Source organism: Falco biarmicus, chromosome 1 (genome assembly GCF_023638135.1).
Source record: "Falco biarmicus isolate bFalBia1 chromosome 1, bFalBia1.pri, whole genome shotgun sequence".
Lineage (NCBI taxonomy): Eukaryota > Metazoa > Chordata > Aves > Falconiformes > Falconidae > Falco > Falco biarmicus.
Window position 1 is genome coordinate 19,863,275 of NC_079288.1, and position 22,616 is coordinate 19,885,890.

General features: G+C 54.7%; 1 protein-coding gene across 1 annotated transcript in view; it reads left to right on the forward strand.

The window, feature by feature from the left end:
- SMG6 (SMG6 nonsense mediated mRNA decay factor) overlaps positions 1 to 22,616 on the forward strand; it is a 115,655-nt gene that overhangs the window by 43,004 nt on the left and 50,035 nt on the right. The window contains 3 exon segments of the mRNA XM_056354174.1: positions 12,749 to 12,865; positions 13,391 to 13,562; positions 22,299 to 22,500. Coding sequence (XP_056210149.1) covers positions 12,749 to 12,865; positions 13,391 to 13,562; positions 22,299 to 22,500 — 491 coding nt within the window.

Here is a 22,616-nt window from a genome sequence, read left to right on the forward strand (position 1 = left end):
GTCTTGTGCTTGTTAATGAGTGTAGAAGGTTGAGGCTTTTCAGTTACTGAGTCCCGTGGCGGGGGCGTTCAATAGCCAGTGTGAGTGTGCGCGTGCTGCAGTCTGCACGGGGGTTTGGGACCTGAGGCTCCGGCTGCATGTAAGTTGTTGGAGCACTGAGATCATATTTTCTAATATTGGGGCTCGGATGTTAAGCTTCCTGGAATGGTTTCCCTGCGTGCTGTGGGTTTGTGCCTGTGGTCTCAGCCCTTCCCGTAGGGAATTGCTCACTTGACACCTGAGAACCTCCCTTTGTGTGGCACCACTCAGAGCAGATTTTTTTTCCAAATTTCCACAGAAGACCATGGCCCCCGTTCACCGTGAGAGGTCGGGTGGGTGGATCTGGTCTTATCCTTTGCAAGGACCATTGTGAGTGGTTGTTTGCAAACAGAGCGAACCTCGAAACCTGTGCTCAGCAGCACTTCCATGTGCTTGAGGTGTGGTGTAATGCAGATAAGGCCTCCTGTGATAGACGAGATGATGACGTGGCAAAGAGATCCTGGGCTCAGTTTTCCTGTTGTCCTTTTGCTTGTAAAATTCCTTTCCCTCCACACGGGAGTTTTCCAGAGAAGTTGCTGATTAAGTGTTACCATCATGCTCGGTGCTGCATGGAGCACAGGAAAAGCTAGATAATTCAGGTCCAACTAATAGGACAGCGTAAACACACTGGCTTCTGTTTTAAAGCATCTCAGGTTAGGATGTCTTTCTGTGTGGTATCTCTAACAGTAAAGATGGGGCAGGACAGAGTGGGGAACTGAGCTTAAGGAAAATAACAGGTTTTCCAATTTCTTGACTGTTCACCTGGAGATACAGGGGATAGAGTTCTCCTAAAAACAGTCCTCCAGGAACTGCCTTTGTTCCTCCTCAAAGCAGAGGTGCCCAGTGTCTGCAAATTTCATCCCCTCTGTGTCACCATGGCCAGCCAGCAGGTGAGGAACACACAAATACTGACCACGTGCATTGGGAGGAGTTAAGGTGACTTCTGGATCCTTCTGGAAGTTCAGGACCCAGGCAAAGATACAGTTCTCCAGATTAGCGCCGAGCTATCTTAATCCCCAAAACGTCACCGTGTTGTGCAGCTGTGTCCTGCAGCCATACTGAACGCACACCCGTTTTAGCACATCGGAAGGCTCTGCAGGAGGGTCTCCACTGACTCTTAATTTTCTGCATTGACTGAAAGTGGTAACTTGAGGGAAGAAAAAGTGATATGTCATTAGGACTACCTTATAATAAGTAAGTGTGATGGCGTGAACTTGAACTTGCATAGATGGCTTTAAGTCTGGGCTCTTGACCTTTGAGCGCTCGACTTTGTGTTTATGTAATGGGTTTTGTATGTGTAATTCCCATCGTTTTTAGAAAAGCGAGCTCCCCCGTGGAACCACACTGACCTCATCTGGGTTCCTTGGCTGGCACATAAATCTAGATTCACCACACAGCCTCTGCTGTGGCAGGAACACTGGACACGCAGGGCTGTTACCCTCCGTTCCGCACCAGGCGCTGGGGAGAGCAGCCACTGATGGTACCAGCAGAGCAGCGTGGGGACCTGGAGAAGGGGCTACTACGCTGTCACCTATCTTGTGCTGCTTCGGCCCCCTTTTCTACCTGCCTTTCTAGTGTCTCACCTGGCTAGGTTTCTTCTTCCCGCGTCTGTCCAAGCAGATGAGCCAGCTGCTGCTTCAGTTGGAGCGGCACGTGAGAGCTGTCTGATGAGCACCCAGATTTCCATAGCCCCCCCGCCTTGGCAAAGCAGGGGTGGACAGAGGTGGCAGAAGGCATGCCCAGACCCTGCCGCCGTCCCTGCCAAACTTCTGGTTCCTGCTCCAAAGTGTGAAGGTGCTAGGGATTTTGCTGAAATGGTCTAAGAATTTTTAACTTGAGAAGAACAATATATTTTCCCTAACCTCATTCTGGCAAATGGCTGAACCTTTGTAGATGAAATTTTCCCAATAAATTTAGTTTGAAGCTTTTGGCATGAAGGATTGCAGCCTAAATGGTTAAAGTTTGGCGAAGTTCTTAGGGACTAAAACCAGGGTCTTATGATGGAAAGTGTTAGGTAAGCTTCTCTGTAGGCACAGCAGCTGGGCTGTGCTCCTCTTGAAGGGCTGGCCGGGTGCTGGGGGTGCCACTGGCATCAGCCGGGGAAGCTGGACGGACTGAGCAGGCGCGGGAGGTGGCCAGGGGCTGGAGCAGGAGGTGAGGAGGCAGTTCAGGCCTGCAGGCATCCGATGAGGACCCTGGGATTTACTGCCTCCCTGGAATTGGGGGGGGGGGGGGGGGGGGGGGGCACGTGGGTTTCGCTTTATGTTTTGGCATTTGCTTTGCAAACTGACACACTGGCGCTCTGGTCCCTCAGGAAGCTGTAAAAAGAAGAGCAGCAAACGAGTGAATGTGTTGAAACGGAAGCTCCGCACTTTGCTGTTCCTGCCCCATCAAAGGCTGCTCTCTCTGAATGCGCCTGTCTGCAGGCACTTTCTCTCATTAACTTTACTCCAGGCTTGAAGTGCTCACCAAGGTTCACACCAGAGGAGGCATGTTCCAGGCTGTCTGTTTGCATTTGCTGCCAAAGACATGCCCACCTCCAGCATGGGGGGGGGGGGGGGGCGGGGGGAGGGTGGTGGAAAAGGCTGCCTTTTATTTGCTGTGATTGTCCTGGTAAAACTTCACTTGGGGCTGGAGTAAATCTCTTGGGAAGCCCTGTTCACACCTCCTCCCCCGTTGTAAATAACATCTGACACAATTATGGTTGGGCGCATGCAGCTCCTGGGTGGGATGCTAGTAGCAGCTTGCCATGCCTGCTGCGTAGCACCGAGCCGGGCTCCCCTGGCAGCATACTCCCCTGAGTACATGCACCGAGGAGCCTGCTTTCCTCGCTGGTCCTTTTGGGATGAGGCTCAGGGCTCTGGCTGTGCAGCTGGCTTCTTCCAAGGAGGGCTGACAGATTGTGCAGACAGAGGATGGGCTGTCAGGGGTTTTCTTGTATCGGGCTGCATCATCCTGCCTCACCGCAGTGCCCCTGACACCTTTTAATGTCGCCATCATCCACATTGTTTCTTCCTTTGGTACAGTGTGCCCTGTTTCATCTGATGCCCTCCGCACGTACTGAGCCCTGCTCGCCTTTGGGCCCTTTAGCCCTTGCAGCCGCATCAATCCCATCCTGCTTGTGCATCTTATAGCAAATATTCCCTGCGCAGCAAGAGACAGCTGGTGCCAGGCTGGTCTGGAGCTATATATACATGCTGATGAGCTGGCTTACCAGCTTGGAGGGACATACTTTCATACGAGCTAGCCAGGAGTTATGTACATTTGGGTTTGCCAGCCTTTTAGCTGCCAGACAGGTCAAATTCGTGTTGCTGTCAGTTGTTGGCAGCAGAAACAGCGGCTCTGGGGATTGCGCAGAGCCTTGAGGCTAGTGAGGATTTTGTTCTGCCTGTGTCGTAAGTCCTAGCATCAGCTCACCCGCTTGGAGCGGCTGTGGTGAAGACAGTGCTGAGAAATAATAGTTTCTCTAGTCATCCTCCAGGCTTTGCCAGTGTGGGTGAGACTAGATGCCTTTGCCCCAGCTATGATGATCTGGGAGTGTCTCAGTATGAATGTGACTAGTGAAATCTGGGATGTATGTGCCTCCCCGAGCAGAAAGAATGTTCCTGACACTGCATAGGGTGTTTCGTATCCAAAACTGACTCCTGCAGCCTTGCTGGGGCCAGGGGTGCAGAGCAGGATCCTGGCCCCGCCAGCTGGGTCAGGCACCCCAAGTGCGGAGGGAAAGCTCCAAAGTGCTGCTTAGTGCAAGTGGAAATGGCTTCAATCTGTGTTTTGACTGATGGGTCTTTTCAGGAAATTTCTGAGAATAACATTTCTAAAAATGGCTGCTTCTTTCCACTGATATTTCCTGGAAAAGGCTGCAGTTAATTTTAAACCACTATCCTTTTCCCTTTTCAAGTGGAAATGGCTCTGTGCTTGTCCTCAGGGCTAATGTCATTCTTTCTGCCCTAGCCTGGGTTGCGTGGTGGGGAGGGGCAGTGTGCCACTGCCCTGACCTCCTCTTCCAGGACCTGTTGGGTTTCCAGAGCTGCAGAAATTGGGGTGTTGGGGGCAATCTGTGCACATGTCTGCTCTCCCTGTTCAAATGAATAACTGTCTCTCCCTGAGTCACTTCACAATGATGTTTTTTGTCAGTGACTCCTGGCCAGTCCCGAGTAGACAAGAAAGCCGTCTCTAAAGTCATTCCCTAAACAGAGCCTAAAGCTCTGTTTGTCAGTGTCAGGAAGGATATACTGAGCTGGTGGTTGTTGCACCTCAGGTGCAAGGATCCAGCCCTGTGCATGGATGCTAGGCTTGGGGATGGTCAGAGCTGGAGGCGAGCTCCCGGATCAGCTGGAGGGAGCTGGCAGCACAGAGCTGTCCTGGGCAGGCAGCCCCTTCGTGACAGGCAGAGCACGGCTTCCCCTGTGGCTCTGGGGCAGGCTTGCTGCTTCGGGTGGGAATATGTCATTAATTTTTATACCTTCCCCTGTAAACCATCGACCCTTTTTATGATGTCATGAGGGATTCCTTAATTTTGCAGCTGCTTCCTGGTTACGTCAGAGAAGAGCCTCCCGTCCTAGAGCCCAGCGCTGCAGTCCAGAACGGCTGGAAACAAATGAAGTGTTGAATATCTAATGGCTTCCACAGGGAGAGCTGCTCCATCCTCCCCAGGCCCCCGGCATTCCTCACCTCCTAGGCCTCCCTCCTTCCCTCCCTCGGACAAAACCGGGTTTCAGCATGAAGCAGAGGGAGCCGAGGGCTTCTGGGCGGTCCCAGCTGCTTTGGGAACACGTGCAGCGAGCTCCCCAGTGCTGCTGCGTGTCTGGGCGCTGCAGCTGAGACAACCCCTGCCTCTCCATGGGGAGAGGTTGGTATGGGGAGGTGGACTGGGGGCATCCAGGTTATTACTGCAATCCAGAGTTGCTTTGGGAGGGATTCAGCCCTGTGTGCTGCAGGTGGTGGTGTTCAGCTGAGCTGCAGGGCTGTGCATTGTTCTGGGAAGGCTGGGGCTGCCATCGTGTCTGCTGCCTGCAAATGCAGAGTCAGGGAGCATCTTTCCAGGAAAGCTGCCCATCATTCCCAGGCTCTTTGCAGGGTATTAGCCAGGGCTGAGCAAGTGCCTCCAGGTTCGCAGGCTCTTTCTGGAGCAGTTGAGTGCGTGTGTGACTCGCCAGTGCCCATGACTCACTGGTCCTCTGTGAGGGGTGTTGGGGAAATGCCCTGCAGCTGTGAGTATCCCACTTGCTTTGCTGCTTTATATTCCGGTCGGCTGTGTGCGGTCTCCACCATGGGCAGGCGGCGGTGGGACCAGCTGCCTGGGCCGGCAGCGCAGCTCTCCTTACCCGCATCCTGCAAACAGTCCCATCCCAGTGGGCTGCCCTATAGCCCTGCCAACACTGCGTCTGGCGGAGAGTGACTCACAGGGAAAACACTTGTGTCTGAGCGGTAAGAGAGCAAACGAATTGCCTTCAGGTGGTGTCAGCTTGGAGGTGACCAGCCTCTGTCTTCTTCCCCGCAGGGCAGCAGCCGGCTGGTGAATCAGTTGTCTGTGGTGCTGAGCTGCTGACATACCAGCCGGGTGCCTTAGGCACAGCTCGCCTGCAGCCCCACACTCTTCAAGCTCCTCCACCTCCTGTGTCCCCTGGCCAGCCCATTATGTCAGTCCTCGGGACTGTGCCCAGAGACCTGTTCGTTCCTTTGATTGCATTCACATTGGGTCCTTTACCTTGTCACTGAGGAAGCTGGGTTCAACTGTTGCTCCTGGGGAGCAAAGCACATCCCTGCTGCTCTCTCTGCCTGCGCTGGGGCCACCTGCTGCCAGCGCTGCTCCAGGCTTCCCGGACTGGAGCCGCAGCTCAGGTTAGAACGGGGAGGCCAGCATGGAAACTGTCTCGCTGGAGTCCTCCTGACCCTTGGCTAGGGCAGTCTAGTTGCCTGAATCAAAGGAATCTGGTCTCCTTCGAGACTCTAACGCTTGTTGGCTGGTGTTGTTTTAACTGTAAAAGATTCAGCATTCCTTGTGTTGTGTTAGCTGGGATGGATGTAGGAGCATGTCTGCTGCTTGCTTGTGAGCTTGGGGGTTGCCGTGGCTCGCTTCCACCGCTGCCTAGAGCATGCTCGGAGCGGAGCAGCTGGGAGCCCTCACTTCCAGCCCCCCTGCCCCGTTCCTACGAGTGCCCCCCTGGCCGAGGCCACGTGGCCTGCGCTTGCTCTGCCCTGATTGTCCCTCGCAGGATTTCCTTCAGCACATGGCACTCGAGCAGCCGCGAGAAGCTTCCTCCAGCAAATCCCTCTCCTCGGAGGTGGCTGTCCCTTGCATCGCCTGCCCTTTTCCCATTCCCATTTCCTGTGGCTGGTTGCGTTGCCCTAATAGAGGTTTGGCATTGCTGTTTTGCACACCCTAGTGGGAGAGGGGATGTGTTTATCACTTTTCCTGGAGATTATCTGTTTAAGCACTCTCTGACAGTTACAATAACAAGGGCAGCGTGTTGTGTTTCCCAGCAAAAGGACACTCGCTGCTGAAAGATGTATAGCACTAATTAGAAATACATAACATCCGGCCACATGGCAGCCTTCTCCCGGCCGCTCCATTTCCTGAGCTCAGACGACTTTGACGACAGTTGGTTTATGTTTTCCATGAATATAACCTTCTCAGAGAAACAGAAATTTCTCCCCGTTACAAAAGTCCCCTTTCTCGCCGTCTCTCTCTCTCCCCCCTCCCGATGCCCCCTTTCCACTGTGAAGCAGGTAGATTTATGACTGAAGAAAGCCTGGGTTGGATTCTGCTGCCGGCTGAGTCGGAGCAGAGCTCGCAGCCCCTGCGTGGATGCAGCTGAGAGCCCAGGTAGATGCTTGCAGAGGGCGCTGCGGCAGCTGTGCTGGCCGACCCACCCCGCTCCCCCGGCTCTCTGCAAAGGAAACTGCCTCCTGGTAGAAAAACTGCTCTCCGTGCACACCAGTACCCAGCTGGAGAAGAACCCTTTTCTGTGTGCCAAGAAGAAACAGGAGGACTCTTCTGCAGCTCAGAGGGTTTTTGTGATCTTCAGAAAAACGGCCTGTCCCTGGTTCCCGGTTGCTTTTCCTCTCTGCGCGCAGTCTGATGCTCACCAGCTCCCATTTTTTCCACCCCATCCCCTCTCCCTCCTCTCGCTGTTAGGCTTTGCTTCACAGCAGATAGCCTGGGCGCCGCTGGGGGAGTCTGGGTCCAATCTCCAGCTCGCAGCAAGCAGCAGTGACTAGTACAAGGACATTTTTTCGGAGGTCCCCGCATGCTGGATGGGAGCAGGGCAGTTCTGCTGTGTGTAATGCATGTTAGGTGTAAGGGAGGTAGGAAGATGGAGCATGCTCAGGGAAGTGAAATCTTAGAAGGTTTTAGCTGCTGAAATGAATTCCTATTGAATATGGAAAAACTGCTGTATTTCAGATGTTTATAGCTTGGCCAAGTGTGGACAGATTTCTAGTAGGACAGGAAAACTCTCTGTTAAAAAGGTTATTCTGCAGCAAAATTTCAGATCCCCTTTCCAGGATTTGCAGTTGCTAGATTAGCTCAAGGAAGAGGTTGTAAGTGTTTTTTTTCTAACAGGGGTAAGCCACTGTCTTGTTTCCTAGCCTTATTCTCACAAGTAGCCGAACTGTTTTGGCTGAAGATTTCCGGAAGAATTCGGGCTGAGACAGGCACCCAGCATGGAAACTTAAGCTCTGATAGTTAATGCCTGAGCCAACTGGAAAAAGGGTCTTATAAGTGGCTAGTATCAGGCAAGCTTCATAACATGGTGCTCAAAACTCTCCCTGCAAAAAAGACTGTCAGAGCTCACGTCCTGCTGACCAGTCCAGCATCTGGAGCCCTAACCTCCACGGGGGGGTGGGGGTTGCAGCGGGCTGCAGGGCTCTCGCTTATTTTTCTGGTGCAAAAAGAGAGATCTTCGAGGCAAATTCAGCCTGTGAAGTGTGGGGTAATGCAAATTACCCAGCCTGTTGTTTCAGGCTGCAAAGTGTTTGATGACATTCCTGCTTTAACTGCCTGCTCCTTTCTAGCCCTGTGCAGTGTTGCACGTACCTTAGAGTTTTGCTGGCGTAGTTGATGTGGGGCTACAAGTGACTGAGAAATGGATCCAGCCTAAGAAAGCTCCCAGAAGGTGGGTTTTTAGGCCAGCTCAGCTTCCTGCCGTGACTACAGCGTGGCTCCACGGGCTGTGTGTAGGTACAGCAGATGGTGGTGCTGCGTGCGACAAGGGTATGGGCTTACCCCGAGTTAGGCTCGGCTGCAAGTGCTAAAACCCTGACCTGAGTTTGTGGTTTAACAAGCAGTTACTTAGGCAGCAGTGCCAGCTTTACCCACCCTCCTCTTCCCCCACACAGCACCTTTGATGGTGATGGCACAGCTGAAAGGTGACATTTCTAACCCTGATAAGCTGCGTGATTCTGGTTCACAGGGTGGCTGCGCAGGCGAGAGCTGAGAGGTGATGTGGTGGCAGGAGCTGTCAAACTGATACTGGCATTAACAGGGACCTTTGCCTGGTTGCAGGGGGAGAAGGTGGAGGGGGTTGGTTGTGGTGGTTGGTGCACAACCTGGTGTTGGGCTGGATGTTTTCCTGCAGGGTGTCACTGCTGTGGCTGCTGGTGGCACAGAGGAGCCATATCTCTGACAACCTTGGGGCCCGTGGTGTTGTAGCATCTTCTTTTGTGTGTGATTTCTGTCCGTAGTCTGCCTGACCACCTCCGCACCGTGCCCCAGCTGTGTGGCATGGCTGGGTCTGAGTATAGGAGGGTTATCTGATCACAGCCTGATTTGGGGTTTCAGGGGAGGAAGTGGAGGCTGGGCTTGTGGCAGCTTTAACTGATGAGATGCCATCGATGCCACCTGAAAGTGTCTCTGGCACCAAGCTTTCGGTGACTGCCTGTGGACCTGGCGATTTAGTTCTGCTTCACCTGCACCAGCTGAGCTGTGGATCTGGGGAAACAGATATGGGAATTAGAGGGTTTGCCCTGACCTGGGCAGTCAGGGTGTCTTTGCCTGCTCTTGCTGGTCTGTGGCAGCTGGTGTCCCCAAGTTGTACTAAGCACTGTTCAACTGCAGGGACAGGAATCACCAAAGTGTCACTCTGGCTTCCAAGAACATCTCTTTCCATGAAGTTGGTGTCTAAATGCATGGTGCATTACCAGCAGCACAGACCATTGCTCAGCTCAGAGGTAATGACGCCCTGTGGGCTCCAGAGCAGATTTATTGCTCCAACACTCCTTTCAGTATATCTTCTACAAGATATTTTTCCCTTAGTGCCAGAGTAGGCTCAGACACTTCGTGCTGGGGGTGAGAGACCTTGCTGGGGGTTCAGAGAGCTAGTTTCCCTACTGCCCATCACTCCGAACACCCACAGGTTTCTGTCTAAACACCTCCCTTTCATGAGCATTTGATTGTACCCTCATCTTGGCTGTCTTCTGTGGCGTGGGGGGGGTTAGCCTGCAGCCCCACAGCCTCTACATCACGTGGTTGTGACCACTGGCTCCAGGCTCCCAGCTCAGTGAAAGCCAAGGCTCTCTGCCTCCCAAGGAAAGTGGTGAAAAGGCACAAAGAGAAAGTTTCTCCTGATTTATGGTACTTACCTCTTTCGTCCGACAATTAAGCTCTTAAGAGCCTTTGCTGGTAGGGCTGGGAACTGGAGTGCTGGTATATGTTCAAGGGTCTTGAACAAGCACCCACCTGGACACTTGTCGTTCCTTGCCAGGTTGTTGGGCTGAAGGAGCCTCTTCGAAATGAGGCTGACAAGCTTGGCCGGGAAATGAACTTCCAGGGCCAGGGGAGTTTTGTGTAATTTAATGATGAGATGACAACACTCACAGTAGCTGAGCTGGAACAGTGGGGAAACAACCCTTAAATTTGGGTGTCCTGTGCCTCTTACCTGTACAGTGGGAAGCATCACAGGCTGTACTGGGGCTGAGCATCGTTGTGGTACATCAAAGCACTGTGGCTTTATGTAAACTGGCTGTGAGCAGGTGGGAGCGTGGTTCACATGTGTAGCGATATGAGATGTTTGATGGAGCTGTGGCTGTAGTGCTCAGCTTGAGTGAGTGGGTTGCAGATGGCGGTACCTGCAACAGCTTATGGGCAAAAAACATTATTACTGTTTTTTAGTTGTTCAGTGTTGTATGGGGAGCTTGTAGCCTGTCACAAGAGCTGCTGGTGGCAATGGGAAGAGCTGAGGCTGCAGCACCAAGCCTGGCCATGGTCACCACCGAGCATTGCTCCAGCGCTTGGAGCCAATCTCTGACATACAGTCAGGGCTGTGCAGTGCTGATGATCCTCAGCATCATGAAAGCCTTTAAGTTTTGCCTTTCTTGGAGGGAGAGGACTTAGCTTTTGTACCAGCCCAGATTGGGGGTGACTGTGCGTCTGGCTTGAGCACAGTGCCCAGAGTCCTGGGGTGCTGGCTGAAATGCCCAGAGCTTTTCACCCACATGAGGACTCACCAGACTCACATGTGGCAGCACGATGGCCGTGGTCTTGTCTTGTGCCCGCTCAAGAAGTGAAGAGTCCAGCATCTTGCCCGAGTGCGGGAGGAGGGAGCGCTGGGAAGACAACTGTAATTTCTTGAACTGGACTGTGTCCAGAGCACTGGGACTAACACTCTTAATTGTGGGAAAGGCTTCATGAAAGAGATTTACTGTCCCAGAGTGGTCACATCTTGAGTTTTATGTTTCCTCCAAAAGTTGACAGCCCCTGTAGTACAGCACTTCCTACCATTGCTCTGCAGCACCAGCTCAGCCCTGGCTCCAGGAACAGAGCACCCTTCCTTGGCTACCAGCTCCCACTGGTGCCACCTTGGGTTACCCTCAGTGGTCTCCCCACTGGGTGCTGAACTCATGGGTAGCTGTAAGAGCTGGACAAAATCAAGCCTACAAATCTTCCTCCCATTTTTTCCTGTATTTTCTAGGTGTGTTTTAGTCTTTTTCTGGTTGTTTTTAACCTCCCCCCGCACTGCTCTGAAATAATTTGCACTTAAAACCCCAATGTTTGCTCTCTGCACCTTAGGTGTTTTGCTAGCCCTGGCCGAAACAGGGTCTCAATGTCTTGCTTTAATCCTCTTGCCCTTTGCTCAAAATCCCTGGTCTGCCACATCAGGGGAGTTCAGCTTCCAACACCTCCTCCTTGCCCACATGCAGCTGATGCCGACTGCAGTGGAGGTCCTTGAGAGCTGGGGCTCCGCAGGGGCTCTCCCTCCCCATTCTGACACTGGGGCTTTGCTCACACGGGCACCGGTTTGGAGTCAGTACCTGCACGTTTGCATTCACTGGGCAAGTCCTTTGCCTGGCTTGTAGCAGCTTTTCTGACGGTGGCTGCCTGTCAGCAGGGTGAGGGCTGGAAGCCCTGGTCCTGCAGCAGGTGATGCACCAGCCGGTGAGGAGCAGCCTGCACAGAGCAAACGGTACAGACTGGTAGGAGACCCCTGAGCGGTGTGGATGCGTCCCACCCCGGGCTGGGAGGAAACCCCTGAGCGGTGTGGATGCATCCCACCCCGGGCTGGTAGGAGACCCCTGAGCGGTGTGGATGCATCCCACCCCGGGCTGGGAGGAGACCCCTGAGCGGTGTGGATGCATCCCACCCCGGGCTGGGAGGAGACCCCTGAGCGGTGTGGATGCATCCCACCCCGGGCTGGGAGGAGACCCCTGAGCGGTGTGGATGCATCCCACCCCGGGCTGGGAGGAGACCCCTGAGCGGTGTGGATGCATCCCACCCCGGGCTGGGAGGAGACCCCTGAGCGGTGTGGATGCATCCCACCCCGGGCTGGGAGGAAACCCCTGAGCAGTGTGGATGAATCCCATCCCGCTGGGCAGCGGCTCTGCTCCCTCCCGCAGCACTTCCCCGGGGAAGCCCCCAGCCAGCCACTCCCCTCACATCTCGAGGGAGGATGTAAATTGGGGGCAGAGGGGATTTGGAGGGCAGAGGCTGCCCCTAAGGCTTAAAAGCCTTCTGCGAGCAGGCAGCGCGGTGCCTGAGCAAGCGCGGGCAGCCTGGCATGCCCCGTGGTGCTCTCGGCATCGCTCAGCGTAACCCACGCCCGGCTCCAGGCAGTTCCCTCGAGCCAGCTCCCTGCTGCTCTCAGCAGCCTCAGAAGTGGTTTCTGGCTGGGTGTAGATGTGCCCGGGGGGTTTGCTCTCACTCCCAGCCGGCTCTGTTTGGAAGAGCTGTGGTGGTATGGCATCTACTTGAGTAACAGTTTCAATTAAGCTCTCTTGACAAGCTGTTGTGTGACTGGTGAACTAATGGGAGGAGCCCCCTCCTCAGCTGCTGAGGTTTAAACTCCAGCAGGGACAAAGATCAAACATGCAGCTAATTACCCTTTTAACACTTAAACATATCTCCCTCCTTCAGGGGAAGGCATCAGCTCCAAGCAGCAGCTTCTGTGCTGGGAGGCCTGAGTGCTGGCTCGGGCTGGCTAAACACGTGAGGTGAGGTTGGGCATGACATGGGCAGTGTAACTGCAGCCCCTTCCTGCTCTGGAGTGGCCACTCGCCACCTTTTTTCCTCTCTATGTGGAGTAATTGGGTCCAGGACAAGTGTGAGCTGGGGAATTGCCCACCCCTGCAGAGATCCATGTCCCATGCTGGAAGCAGAAAGGGAGGCTGCAAAGGCGAAGCAAGATGGAGCATCTGACCTTGCTCCCCACTGAACCCTCTCTCTGTCTCCTAGAGTGTGTCTCTGAAGACTGCCGCTCTGTCATCCAGGAACAGGCCACGGCCCTAGGGCTCTCCATGTTCGCACTCTTGGTGAGGCGGTGCAGCAGCCTGCTGAGAGAATGCGTGCAAGGTAAGGGGTTACTGGCAGGATCCATGCAGCTGCCTACGAAGCAGCCTGGTGGGGTTCAAGCCCTCATTCCCTGCTATTTTGTACACCCCTTTCCCTCTGCTGGGACCCTTGGATTCTCCCCCAGCATCCCAAGCTCTGCCCAGGTTATGGCTGGATCAGCTGGCCAGAAAGCCCCTGATGTGTGCAGGCCAAAACATTTGGAAGAAAGGAATGGACTCTGGACATGTTTTCTGCTGGCTATTGGGAAACTTCCCAAAACTGGGACCTCGGAATCCTATCTTTATGACTGGTGCAGTGGCACTCCACTGTCCTCAATCAAAGGGATCACAGATGTCCTGGCTTTCCCCTTAGACCAGTCTGTGTAGGGAGAACAGACGTGTCTTTGTGCTTGCTGTGAGTTGTGGCTGTTCCCTTGTGGGTCCAAGGCTGGGATGTTGGGATCCGTGTCATGCACCCCCAGTCCCTGCCTGAGCCTGGCTCCTGGCTGCAGTGAGCTGCCTCAGCTCTACTGTCTTGTATTTGCAGTTCAGCCACGAGAGGTGGAGCAGGAGGATGATGAGGAGGACGACATCAAGGTCTCTGCCTTGCCCCAAGACCTGAAGGAGCTGCTCCCCAGTGTGAAGGTCTGGTCGGACTGGATGCTTGGCCACCCAGACACCTGGAATCCTCCTCCAACCTCTCTCGAGCTCCCCAAACAGTACGTGCATCCTCTGGTCTGTCTTCTGGTGTCTGCTCCCTCCCTGATCCTTGTGCCACCTTTCCCCCTTGCTCATGCTTACTCCTGGCTGCGGGGCTCTGACCTGAGCACCCAGAAGAGGCTCACTGCACAGGGGATGTTTGGGGGGGCACTCGTCACCCTTGGTGATGCTGACTTCTTCACTGATGCTTGGGTAGAGCTGAAGTATCTCTGAGGGGGCCTGGCAGGTGCCCTTTGCTTCTGTGTGTGTTAGAAGACGGCCCATGAGCCGGGTTTTTATCTTCTGCTTAGGATGTACATCTGCTTTTGTTGGGATACGTCTCTTTTACGTGCTCTGCTGGCCCAGCCAGCTGAACAGGCAGGGCCTTCCTCTCTGCAAGAGGGAAGTCCGTTTCCAGCATAAGCATTTCGTTGCCTTTTTTTGACTGAATCAGGCCAGCCCAGCCTGCCCAAGGTTGGCCTGGAGCAGCTTGCTTGCTCGCAGAGCTCCAAAAGTCGCCTCCCTTCTTCTTGCTGCTTCAGAAACAGCTTGTGTCTACCCCTGCAATGCACAAAAGGGTTAATTTTCTAAACTGGTCGATTTCAACCCATTAGTCCATAATGCGGACTAGGCAATTTGCATATTTTTGGACAGAAAATCGAGTGAAGGGGCCAAGTATGGAGTATGCGAAACAGTGTCTGAGCATGCTCTGTAGCTGCTTTCCCGCAGGATTTTCCATCTGCCTCCGGTACTCCGGATCCAGAGCCTGAAATCACGTCTTATTGTTAATCCAAAGGAGCCAGAACCCAGGGTGATGGGAAGGCGCATTAAGAGTAATCCAGCAAAGTGGCTTAACCATTAATGGGTCCCCACTCCGTGCGTCAGGTCCAGTCCTGCTCTACTAGTTTATTGCCTCTTACTCCAGTTCTTTTTCATTTGGCTGAGGAAATGGAAATCTCACACAGGAAGTTCTGGGCCTCATTTTGTGGAGATGGAGTCTGTTTTCTGTTTGTCGGCTGCTCGGTGTGGGACCGCTGCCTGCTCATGTGAACTGCTGCCCATCTTTGGGCAGGAACTCAAACTGGGATCTATCACGTGAGCCTGCGTGCACCAATCCCCCCTTCCCCTTGCGCTGCCTGCGCAGGGAGCCGCTGAGCCCTTGGCGACGGGCAGCTTCAAGATGGAATTTCTGATTGGGTTCGTGCAGCCAGCGCTCAGCGCCTTCCCTGGGACGAGCTGCCTCCCCCCACTGTGGGGCATGGGGCAGCATCCCCCCGGGGTTGCTGGAGCAGGTGCAGGCTCCTGCTTGCCCACTGGGGTGGGAGAAGGCAGCGGTGGCAGCCTGCCCCGGAGCACGGCAGTGCGTGGCTCTTTGGGGAGCAGTGGGCATGGGTTGGGTGGCTCTACTACACAAGGTCTTGGTCTGCTCGGCGGAGGAATGAGGGTCTTTGTCTTGTAGCAGAGGTCCAACTGACTCCCCACCTTGCCCTCTCCATGGAGGGTGGCTGAGCAGCTCCTCTTGTCCCACCATGCCCATACTCTGGGGCATGGGCAGCCTTCCCCAGCTGGCTCCCAGCTCCTCCAGCCTGGTGCTCTTTGGCTTAATGCAGAGCATCTGTCTTACCCACAGTGAGGAGACTGGCTGCGCTTTCAGCCCAGACCTCTTGTGCGGATGGGTGTTGGTGGTCTGGGGCTCTGCGACAGCAGCGGCTCCGCTTCCCTGGAGGTGTGGGTAGTGATGAATAGCAGGGAGCCAGCTCCGCTCTTGGGCACGACCTGGGACTTGCAACCTTTTCCCTGGAGGTAGGAAAGGAAAAGGGGAGCACTGGGTTAGTGTTTCAGCTCTCTATTGACACAAGCCTGCTGACTGGCCTGGGGCTGTTCAGTAACCAGGTAGAGTCACCAAGGCTGGAGGTTTAGATAGGAGCAGCTTCAAAGAAGTTTAGAAGTAAAACATGGGTCAGAGCAGCAGGCGTGTTGGAGTAAGCCAAGGTTTATGGGCAGGGTGAGCCCAAGAGTGAGGAGAGCATGCAAGGAGCAAGCACAGATGCCAAGTTGTAGAACTCGGTGAGGGGCTTGTGCTGTTTCATGTGTGTGCTCTGTGCCCCAGCGGTGGTGGGACATGCCATGAGGCCCCCACCAGTGCCAATGGAGAAGCTGGCTGGACACACTGAAACCGCCTCCCAGAGCTCTGCAGCCGTTGCTTTCATTGCCCCTTGTGATGGTGCGGGCACAGAAAAGGGATGGTAAAAAAAACCACAAACTGAAGCACAGAAGCACCCTGCAGGGATGCCATGAGCATGCTAAAGCTTCTGGAAAAAACAGGCCCTGTACCCACCTGGCAGCCCACTAGGAGCAAAGGCCTGGCCCAGAGCTTGCATCAAAGTGCAGCTCGTCCGGGGCCAGTGCTGCTGCCAGAATGACGGCCTGGGCTCGGGGCCAGCAGGGCAGCTTGTCAAGACTCCGCCAGAGCCTAGGGCTCGGGCTGCCGGGGCTATACGTCCTGAGGCCTCTGCTCACACTGCATTCGCCGTGTTCAGGATCACTCGTTCTTAGTAAAGGAGAGAGCTGGGGGACTTTGAGAACGTCTAAACTCAGCCCAGCTGTGGCAGTTGGTTTATTGCTTTCAGCTGGTACTTGAACCCGGGTCCTGGTCTTGGAGTCTTTCCCAGGTTTAATCCCCGGAGCTTTCTCTGCAGCTGTATGACACTGCGCTGACCCCGAATGAGGATAGGAAAATAGAAACGGTGCCAAGCCAGAGTCTCTTTTTCATTTGGAGTCTGGCTGTCTGCCCATGACCAGGGTTACATAATGGGAAACATAGCTGGGGCTCTGGAGAGCCCGCGTTTCACCACGCTGCCCAGACCTTCGCGTTCTGATGCTATATATCTTCCTAATTGTAGCTCGGATGCATTTATCACACTGCTGGATTTGAGTCCTTACAATAAAAAAAAAAAAAAAACCACCCCAAAAAAAAAAAAACCCACACCAAATTCCTCAGCTCGCTGCTTTCCCCCCTTGGACAGAGGCGGAGGGAAAGGTGTGAGGGGTGAGCACTGCTGAAATCCAGCATGTGGCTGCGAGCCTTGCGGGAGTGGGCTCTGTAGAGTGGGATGGGAAGCTCAGGAGGCTGCGTCTTCAGGGTCCTTTTTTTGGCAAGGGCTTGGGAATGAACCCCAGCTCCTGGTGGGCATCCTCTCCCTACCTGGGGGCTCAGTAGTCCTGAATTCAAGCCAAATGAGAAGCTACACCTTTCCCCAAAACCACTGTCCTTGGTCTAGCACACTCATCCAGCTTTTAGCCACACCTGCACGGTCACCATGGCTCAGGGGATGCACTGGGATGTGTTTTCAGGCCAGAAGGCCATAGAGAGGTGACAGGCTGCTTAGATTCCTCTCTTGGGGCTGCTGTGTGTATTTGAGAGGTTGAGGTGTCCTTCCCATCTACCAGTTTGGGAGAGGGGCTCAGTGAGCTTTCTGTGGCTCTTTTTCTCCCATTTCCAGAATAGGAACTAAACCTGACCGTGGACATCTCTGCTTCAGAGCAGCAGTGTCCTGTGGCTCAGAGATTGTGTGTCTGGACTAGTTGTTGCCAGGTCTTCTAGCAGCAAGCAACAGTCACTTCTGTATCTGAAAATTATTTATATCTGCATGTTTCACGGCAAACGTTGCATTGAGGTCCGAGCAGATGGTCGTTTTGAGTAGTTGCACTGATGTGCAACTGGGTTAGAGAAGTGTCTTTCATACCAGCTGTCCTCAGGATTAACTTGCAGAGGTTGGGGTGTAAAAACAGGGAGTCCTGGGGAGAGGGAAGCAGAGTGGATCTCCTAAGGCAGATATTAGCAGCAGATGGGACAAAAGGCAGATCTCCAAGGAGGCTGCTGTCATTCAAGTGAATCCATCTCCTTTTGGGACATATGGTTGTGAAGAGAGCTGGGCAGGGGAGAGCACAACTTCTCCTTGCTCTACTTTGTTGCCACAATGAAACCGTTGCTAAATGAAGTGCAAGAATCAATGGGGAAGCCACTGGCTAGACAGACAAACTGCTGCAGGGCTGACCCTGGCAAATCTGCGCTTCTTCCATGCTGGAGTGAAGGGCCTCTCACTTTGTGGAGACTGTCTGCAAGCATTTAAAAATGGTTAATTTAAACCAAGTATTAAATTAAAGCCAAAAGCTCTGAGCACATTCTAGAGCTTACCTTCCCAGAGAGATCTGCCAGATCGTTCTCATCACATCGCTCTTGCAGAGAAGTGTCACTGAGATGGCAGCTCCCACTGGGAGGGATGGACAGAGTCTTGGACAGGGGTGCCAAGACCTTGCTGGAGACTAAATGGAAAATCCCTTTTGCAGATCTCAGCCTTAGTTAGTAATGCTGGCCACCAGAGTTTCTCTATCGAGACATCAAAGCGAGGATTGAGAGGTGTCTCAGTAGTGTAAACCTGGCTGAGAATGAAGGCACAGTTGACCGAAGCAGAAGCCAAAAGTCTCTATGGAGAAGGGGGCTGTGGGGAAGCAGAGGCTGGCTGGGAGGAAACTGCACCTCTCCTGGGGAGAACTTCCCTCTAACTCCGAAGGCATGTTCTTGGGAGAGGAATGGGTTTATGGACGCCCGGCTGGCCAAAGGGAACACATACAGGGCAGAGCGGGGGAAATCGTTGGTGCCATGGGGTACAGGGGCTGTGACCACATCGCCCCCGCTCTGGGCAGCTGTGTCTGAGTCCAGGACAAGGTTGGCGAACGCCTTTTGGGAAGAGCTCCCACCGCCAACCCTTTTTTATTCCTTGCAGAGGAGCTGCTTTCAGTTTGGCTTCGCCTGGGCCAGGAGAGAGGAAACCCAGGAGGGGGATGCGGAGCGCTTTGTGCTGGGGTGGGCACCGGTGCCGCCTTGCACCGGGAGCCGGTGGGTGTGCATCGCCTGGCCCCGGGAGCACGCGAGCCCGAGGCGTTTGCCATCTGCACGGCAGCATGGCTCTTGGCGGCTAGGGAACACAATGCAGGGCTTCTTCTGCGCCGCGCTTTCCGGGTTTGTTCTGCAGCTGTGGAGTTTGAATGTTAGTGTTTAAACAAGCTGGTATTACACAGGAAATGGCCACCTCCACAGGCCCCCGCAGGCTTGTAACATGGGGTCATTGTGCTTGATATTAATCACCAGGCAGCCCGCGCCCCTGGTGAAGATGGTGGCTTACGCCGGCACACCACACGGCACTGTGGCGGCCGGGGATTTGGCGAGCATCAGGCTGGCCCCGGCACCCTCTGCTCTCCCCACATTTCAGTGCGTGCCTTTTGCCTTGCGGTGATGCCTGCCCATCGTGGGCATCCCTCTTTGCTCAGAGCCATCCCCACGCAGACCCGCACGCTGGGGCTGCGCTCCAGCCTGTGTGCTCAGCTGCGCACTTGTGCGGTGCTCTCACCGTTGCCTGGCCAGGCTGCGTCCTGTCGGCGTGCAGCTGGGCTGCGCTCACACTGACAGCTACATTAAACCTGGAATTCTGAGGCAATAAAAAAGAAATTAACTCTTATTTTTTTTCCCCTGTCCTAGTGGAATAAGCAAATGTAAATGTGTCTGTGGGGAAGTGAATGAACCCCCGTTCTGAGGAAAGACCTCGCGCTAACCCCCTTCTCGCTTCCTCGGTTAAAAGCTCTGGGAGCCTTATCCCGGTACCTGGGAGCTGCGTGCCTGGGCTCGGTGTCAGTAATTCAGGGCCTCCCTCCACAGAGGGATGCCAAAGATGTGGCACTGTGCATACGCAGCGCTTCCAAGCACCTGGGCCTGCCTTGGCTTTGCAGAGACGCTCCGGTACTGCAGCGCCGTTGGGTGACATAAGCCAGAAACGCTTGGAGGTGGTCACGGCAGCATCCTGGGAAGGAGCAGTGGGGAGAAAGTGCCTGGCAGGGCTCCCGAGTGTTGTGTGACCTTCTAGGGCAAGTGCGTGTCCCAGCAGGAGATCCACGGTACCGTACAGTGTCGGCATGAGCTGTTTGCCTTCGCTAGCTTTGCCAGCGGGTAGCAGCTGGTAAATGATGTTGGTGGTGGCAATGCTGGGAGATACACTGCAGAGGAGCTGCACTGAGTGTAGCTGCACCCGAGGGGAAGGCAGCCCCGCTCTCTGCAGCGCTACCTCTGTATCACAGGAGAAAACCAGAGCAGAAACGCCAACACATTCTTCTTTGTTGGCTTTTTGAAGGCTCTGCAGGGTGTTGCATGTGAGAGAGTGCTGCCCGGCTGCCAGCCGCTGCTACAGAGCTGCTCAGGGTTGCATTGCAGTGAGGTCTTGCTACCTGGGGAGCCAGCACAGTCTGTGGTTTGACTGAAGCAAGCCCAGAGTGGAAACCTAACACATGCAGTGCAAATGACAGATGTGGCAAGGCACTGCAAAGCTATAGGGAGCCGGGGATGAAGGGGATAAAGTGACAGGAACTGCTTTTGTGCTCGGGGGGTGGCAAGGGGCTGCCCTGCCTGGCAGCGCTGCCGAAGGGGCTGGGGGCAGGCAGCTGCCGGGGCAGAGGGGAGGGCACTGCTGGGCTGGGTGGCTGCGAGGGTGTTAGCAGCATCAGCTTGGTGGCCGTTCACATGGCTTTTTTCTGACTTTGGGTGCCAAGCCCCATGGAGGGAGATGGCTCCCTGTACTTCATCTGTGCTGCTCCTTCACCCCATTAGCACGTGGACCCCAGTCCTGCCCAGCATCCTACCCTCACTGGTCATCTTCATCCCCTGCCTACAGCTCTGTTTCTTTGGGAATACAGGCGAGGTCTTTGTTTCTTTCCTTTCTCCTCCACCCTGACCCCATGCACCTGGCTGCCTCAGCCCACCGGGAGCATCCTCAGCATCAGTGCCCGTCCCCAGTGGGCTTGTTCCCCAGCAGCTGCAGGCACTCTCCCTGTTCCTCTCCCCTGCTGATGCCTGCAGCTTCTGCATCTCCTTCATCCAAGCTGAGCCCTCATTGCAGCCCACACTGGTGGGGCCCCACCAGTGCTATGTGACCGGACTCAGGCAGCCAAGCCCAGTTGCCAGCAGGGCACTGGGGGAGGGCTGAGCCTCCCAAGCCCTGTGCATCTCCCATGGGCAGAGCTCGCCTTGGAGGTGGCCCAGAGCAGCCCTATCACATCCGGTGCTTGTCTCTGCAGCCTGGGCCGGAGGATAAACTATCAGGGCTGTGGGGCAGTGGATCATTCCTCTTATTATTTTCTTCTTTTGCAGATAGGGGTCGTGGAAAGTTCAGTTCCTTTTAACCCTCACAGCTCTGTTTATTTTCCAGCTGGTAGCACAAACGCAGCATTTCCCATTACATCACAAAGGGCCTCGGACAGATCCCTCCGAAAAACGTGTTGCAACTGTTTATTTTTTTCCATATTTAAACATTTCTGACAGCCAGACCTGGCTGAGCCAAGCAGTGGAGCTTTGTGAATGAACCCAGCTCCTGGTGTCTGTGCCCAGAAGGCTTTGAAGGACCTCTTCTCCTCTGCGGTGTGCGGGCTGGGGCTGGCTCCGGGACGTGGGTGACTCTGCGTTACATGTGTGCTGATTACGTGCTGGGCTTTGATTAATGGCTCCTCATTCTGCCTGGCTCCCAGGACGCTCTTGAAAACAAGATGTTTCATTTCAGTGTGCTTTCCTGGTACATTGATTCCCGTAAATAACCGAGTGCAGACTCTGTCCACCTGGAGCAGTTCAAAGAGCAGGGGGGCCTCCCTCCAGCCCTGGGCTGCCTCGGGCCGCACCGGTCACTGCTGCGCGCCCAGTGATACTGGCTTCCCTGTGCTTTTCAGTGCCCCAGAGGTGTGGGGTGGATGAGCAGCCCTCCTTTCTGCCACCAGAAGATCAGCCCTTGTTTCCCCTGTTCTCTGCTTTTTTCCTAGTTTATGCACTAAAACAAAAAAAATATCTGAGTGCTTTTAGAAACAGGAGAAAGAAATGCAGTAGGAGGCAGCCTGGTTGGCTGCAGCGTCCCGGTGCTTGTTGCCTGCTTCCCTCACGGTGGCCCTCTCTGGGGTGCCAGGGTGTGCTCAGTGATGGGATGTGTGATGAGAACGTGCGGAGAGCAGTCCAGAGCTGCCGGTAGCCTTGTGTTTGCACCCGGCTCCCTGCATGTCACTGCTGCTGCAGGAAGGTGAGACGCTGCAGAGGCAGCTTTGTAGGTCACTAACCAGTGTTGAAACCATGGCCAGAAGCAAAACACGGCTTAACCCCCCGCAGCTGGGGTTTAACTAAAAAAAAAGATATAAAATCTCTGTGCTTTAGAGCGTGGCTGCAGCACGTGGTCGCAGCAGATAACAGCTGCGCGAAGGAGAGGGTGCCCCAGCCTGGGCTGGAGCCCCCCAGGTGCCTCTTTTGCCCCGACAGCAGCGCGGGTGTTCGGTCTGTCCTCCCAGCAGGGTTTAAAATTGAGTAACAAGCATCGTTGCTCCCATCTGGAACGAGCTGGGTTCCTGCCGGCACTGCACAGGGAAGCTGCTTCCCGCGCATGTGCCGGCTCGGGATCAGGCAGAGGTGGGCAGAGCAGCGGGAAGGGCGAGATCCTGGGAGCCGTCCCCATCCAGGGGGACGGGTGGTCGGTGTCAGCGCTCGCAGGCGAGGGTTGCAAGCCCTCCTGGGTTCGGTGCCAGCGCAGCTGCGGCTGGAGCCCTCCCGGTGGGGTAGGTTAGCGGTGGTGGCGTGCCTCGCCTCGCCTCACCTCTCTGGTATTCGCTGCAGCATTGCAGGCAACTCCCAACACATTCCAGCCCCGAATTGCTCACGTCTCTCCTCGTTCTCCCAGGGTCTCAGTAGATGTGTGGGCGACGCTGGCTGACTTCTGTAACATACTGACCACAGTGAATCAGTCGGAGGTGCCCTTGTACAAGGACCCAGATGACGACCTTGCCCTGCTTAGCCTGGAAGAGGATCGGCTGCTTTCGGGCTTCGTTCCCCTGCTGGTCGCCCCCCAGGAGCCCTGCTACGTGGAGAGGACCTCGGACAAGGTCAGCAGTAGGCCAAACATCCCCCCTCGATTCCTCCAGACTTTTATTCTTGGGAAGTTTTCTGTGCAAACGGAACACGATTAAGTCATTGAGAAGGGTGTTAAGGGAAAATATCG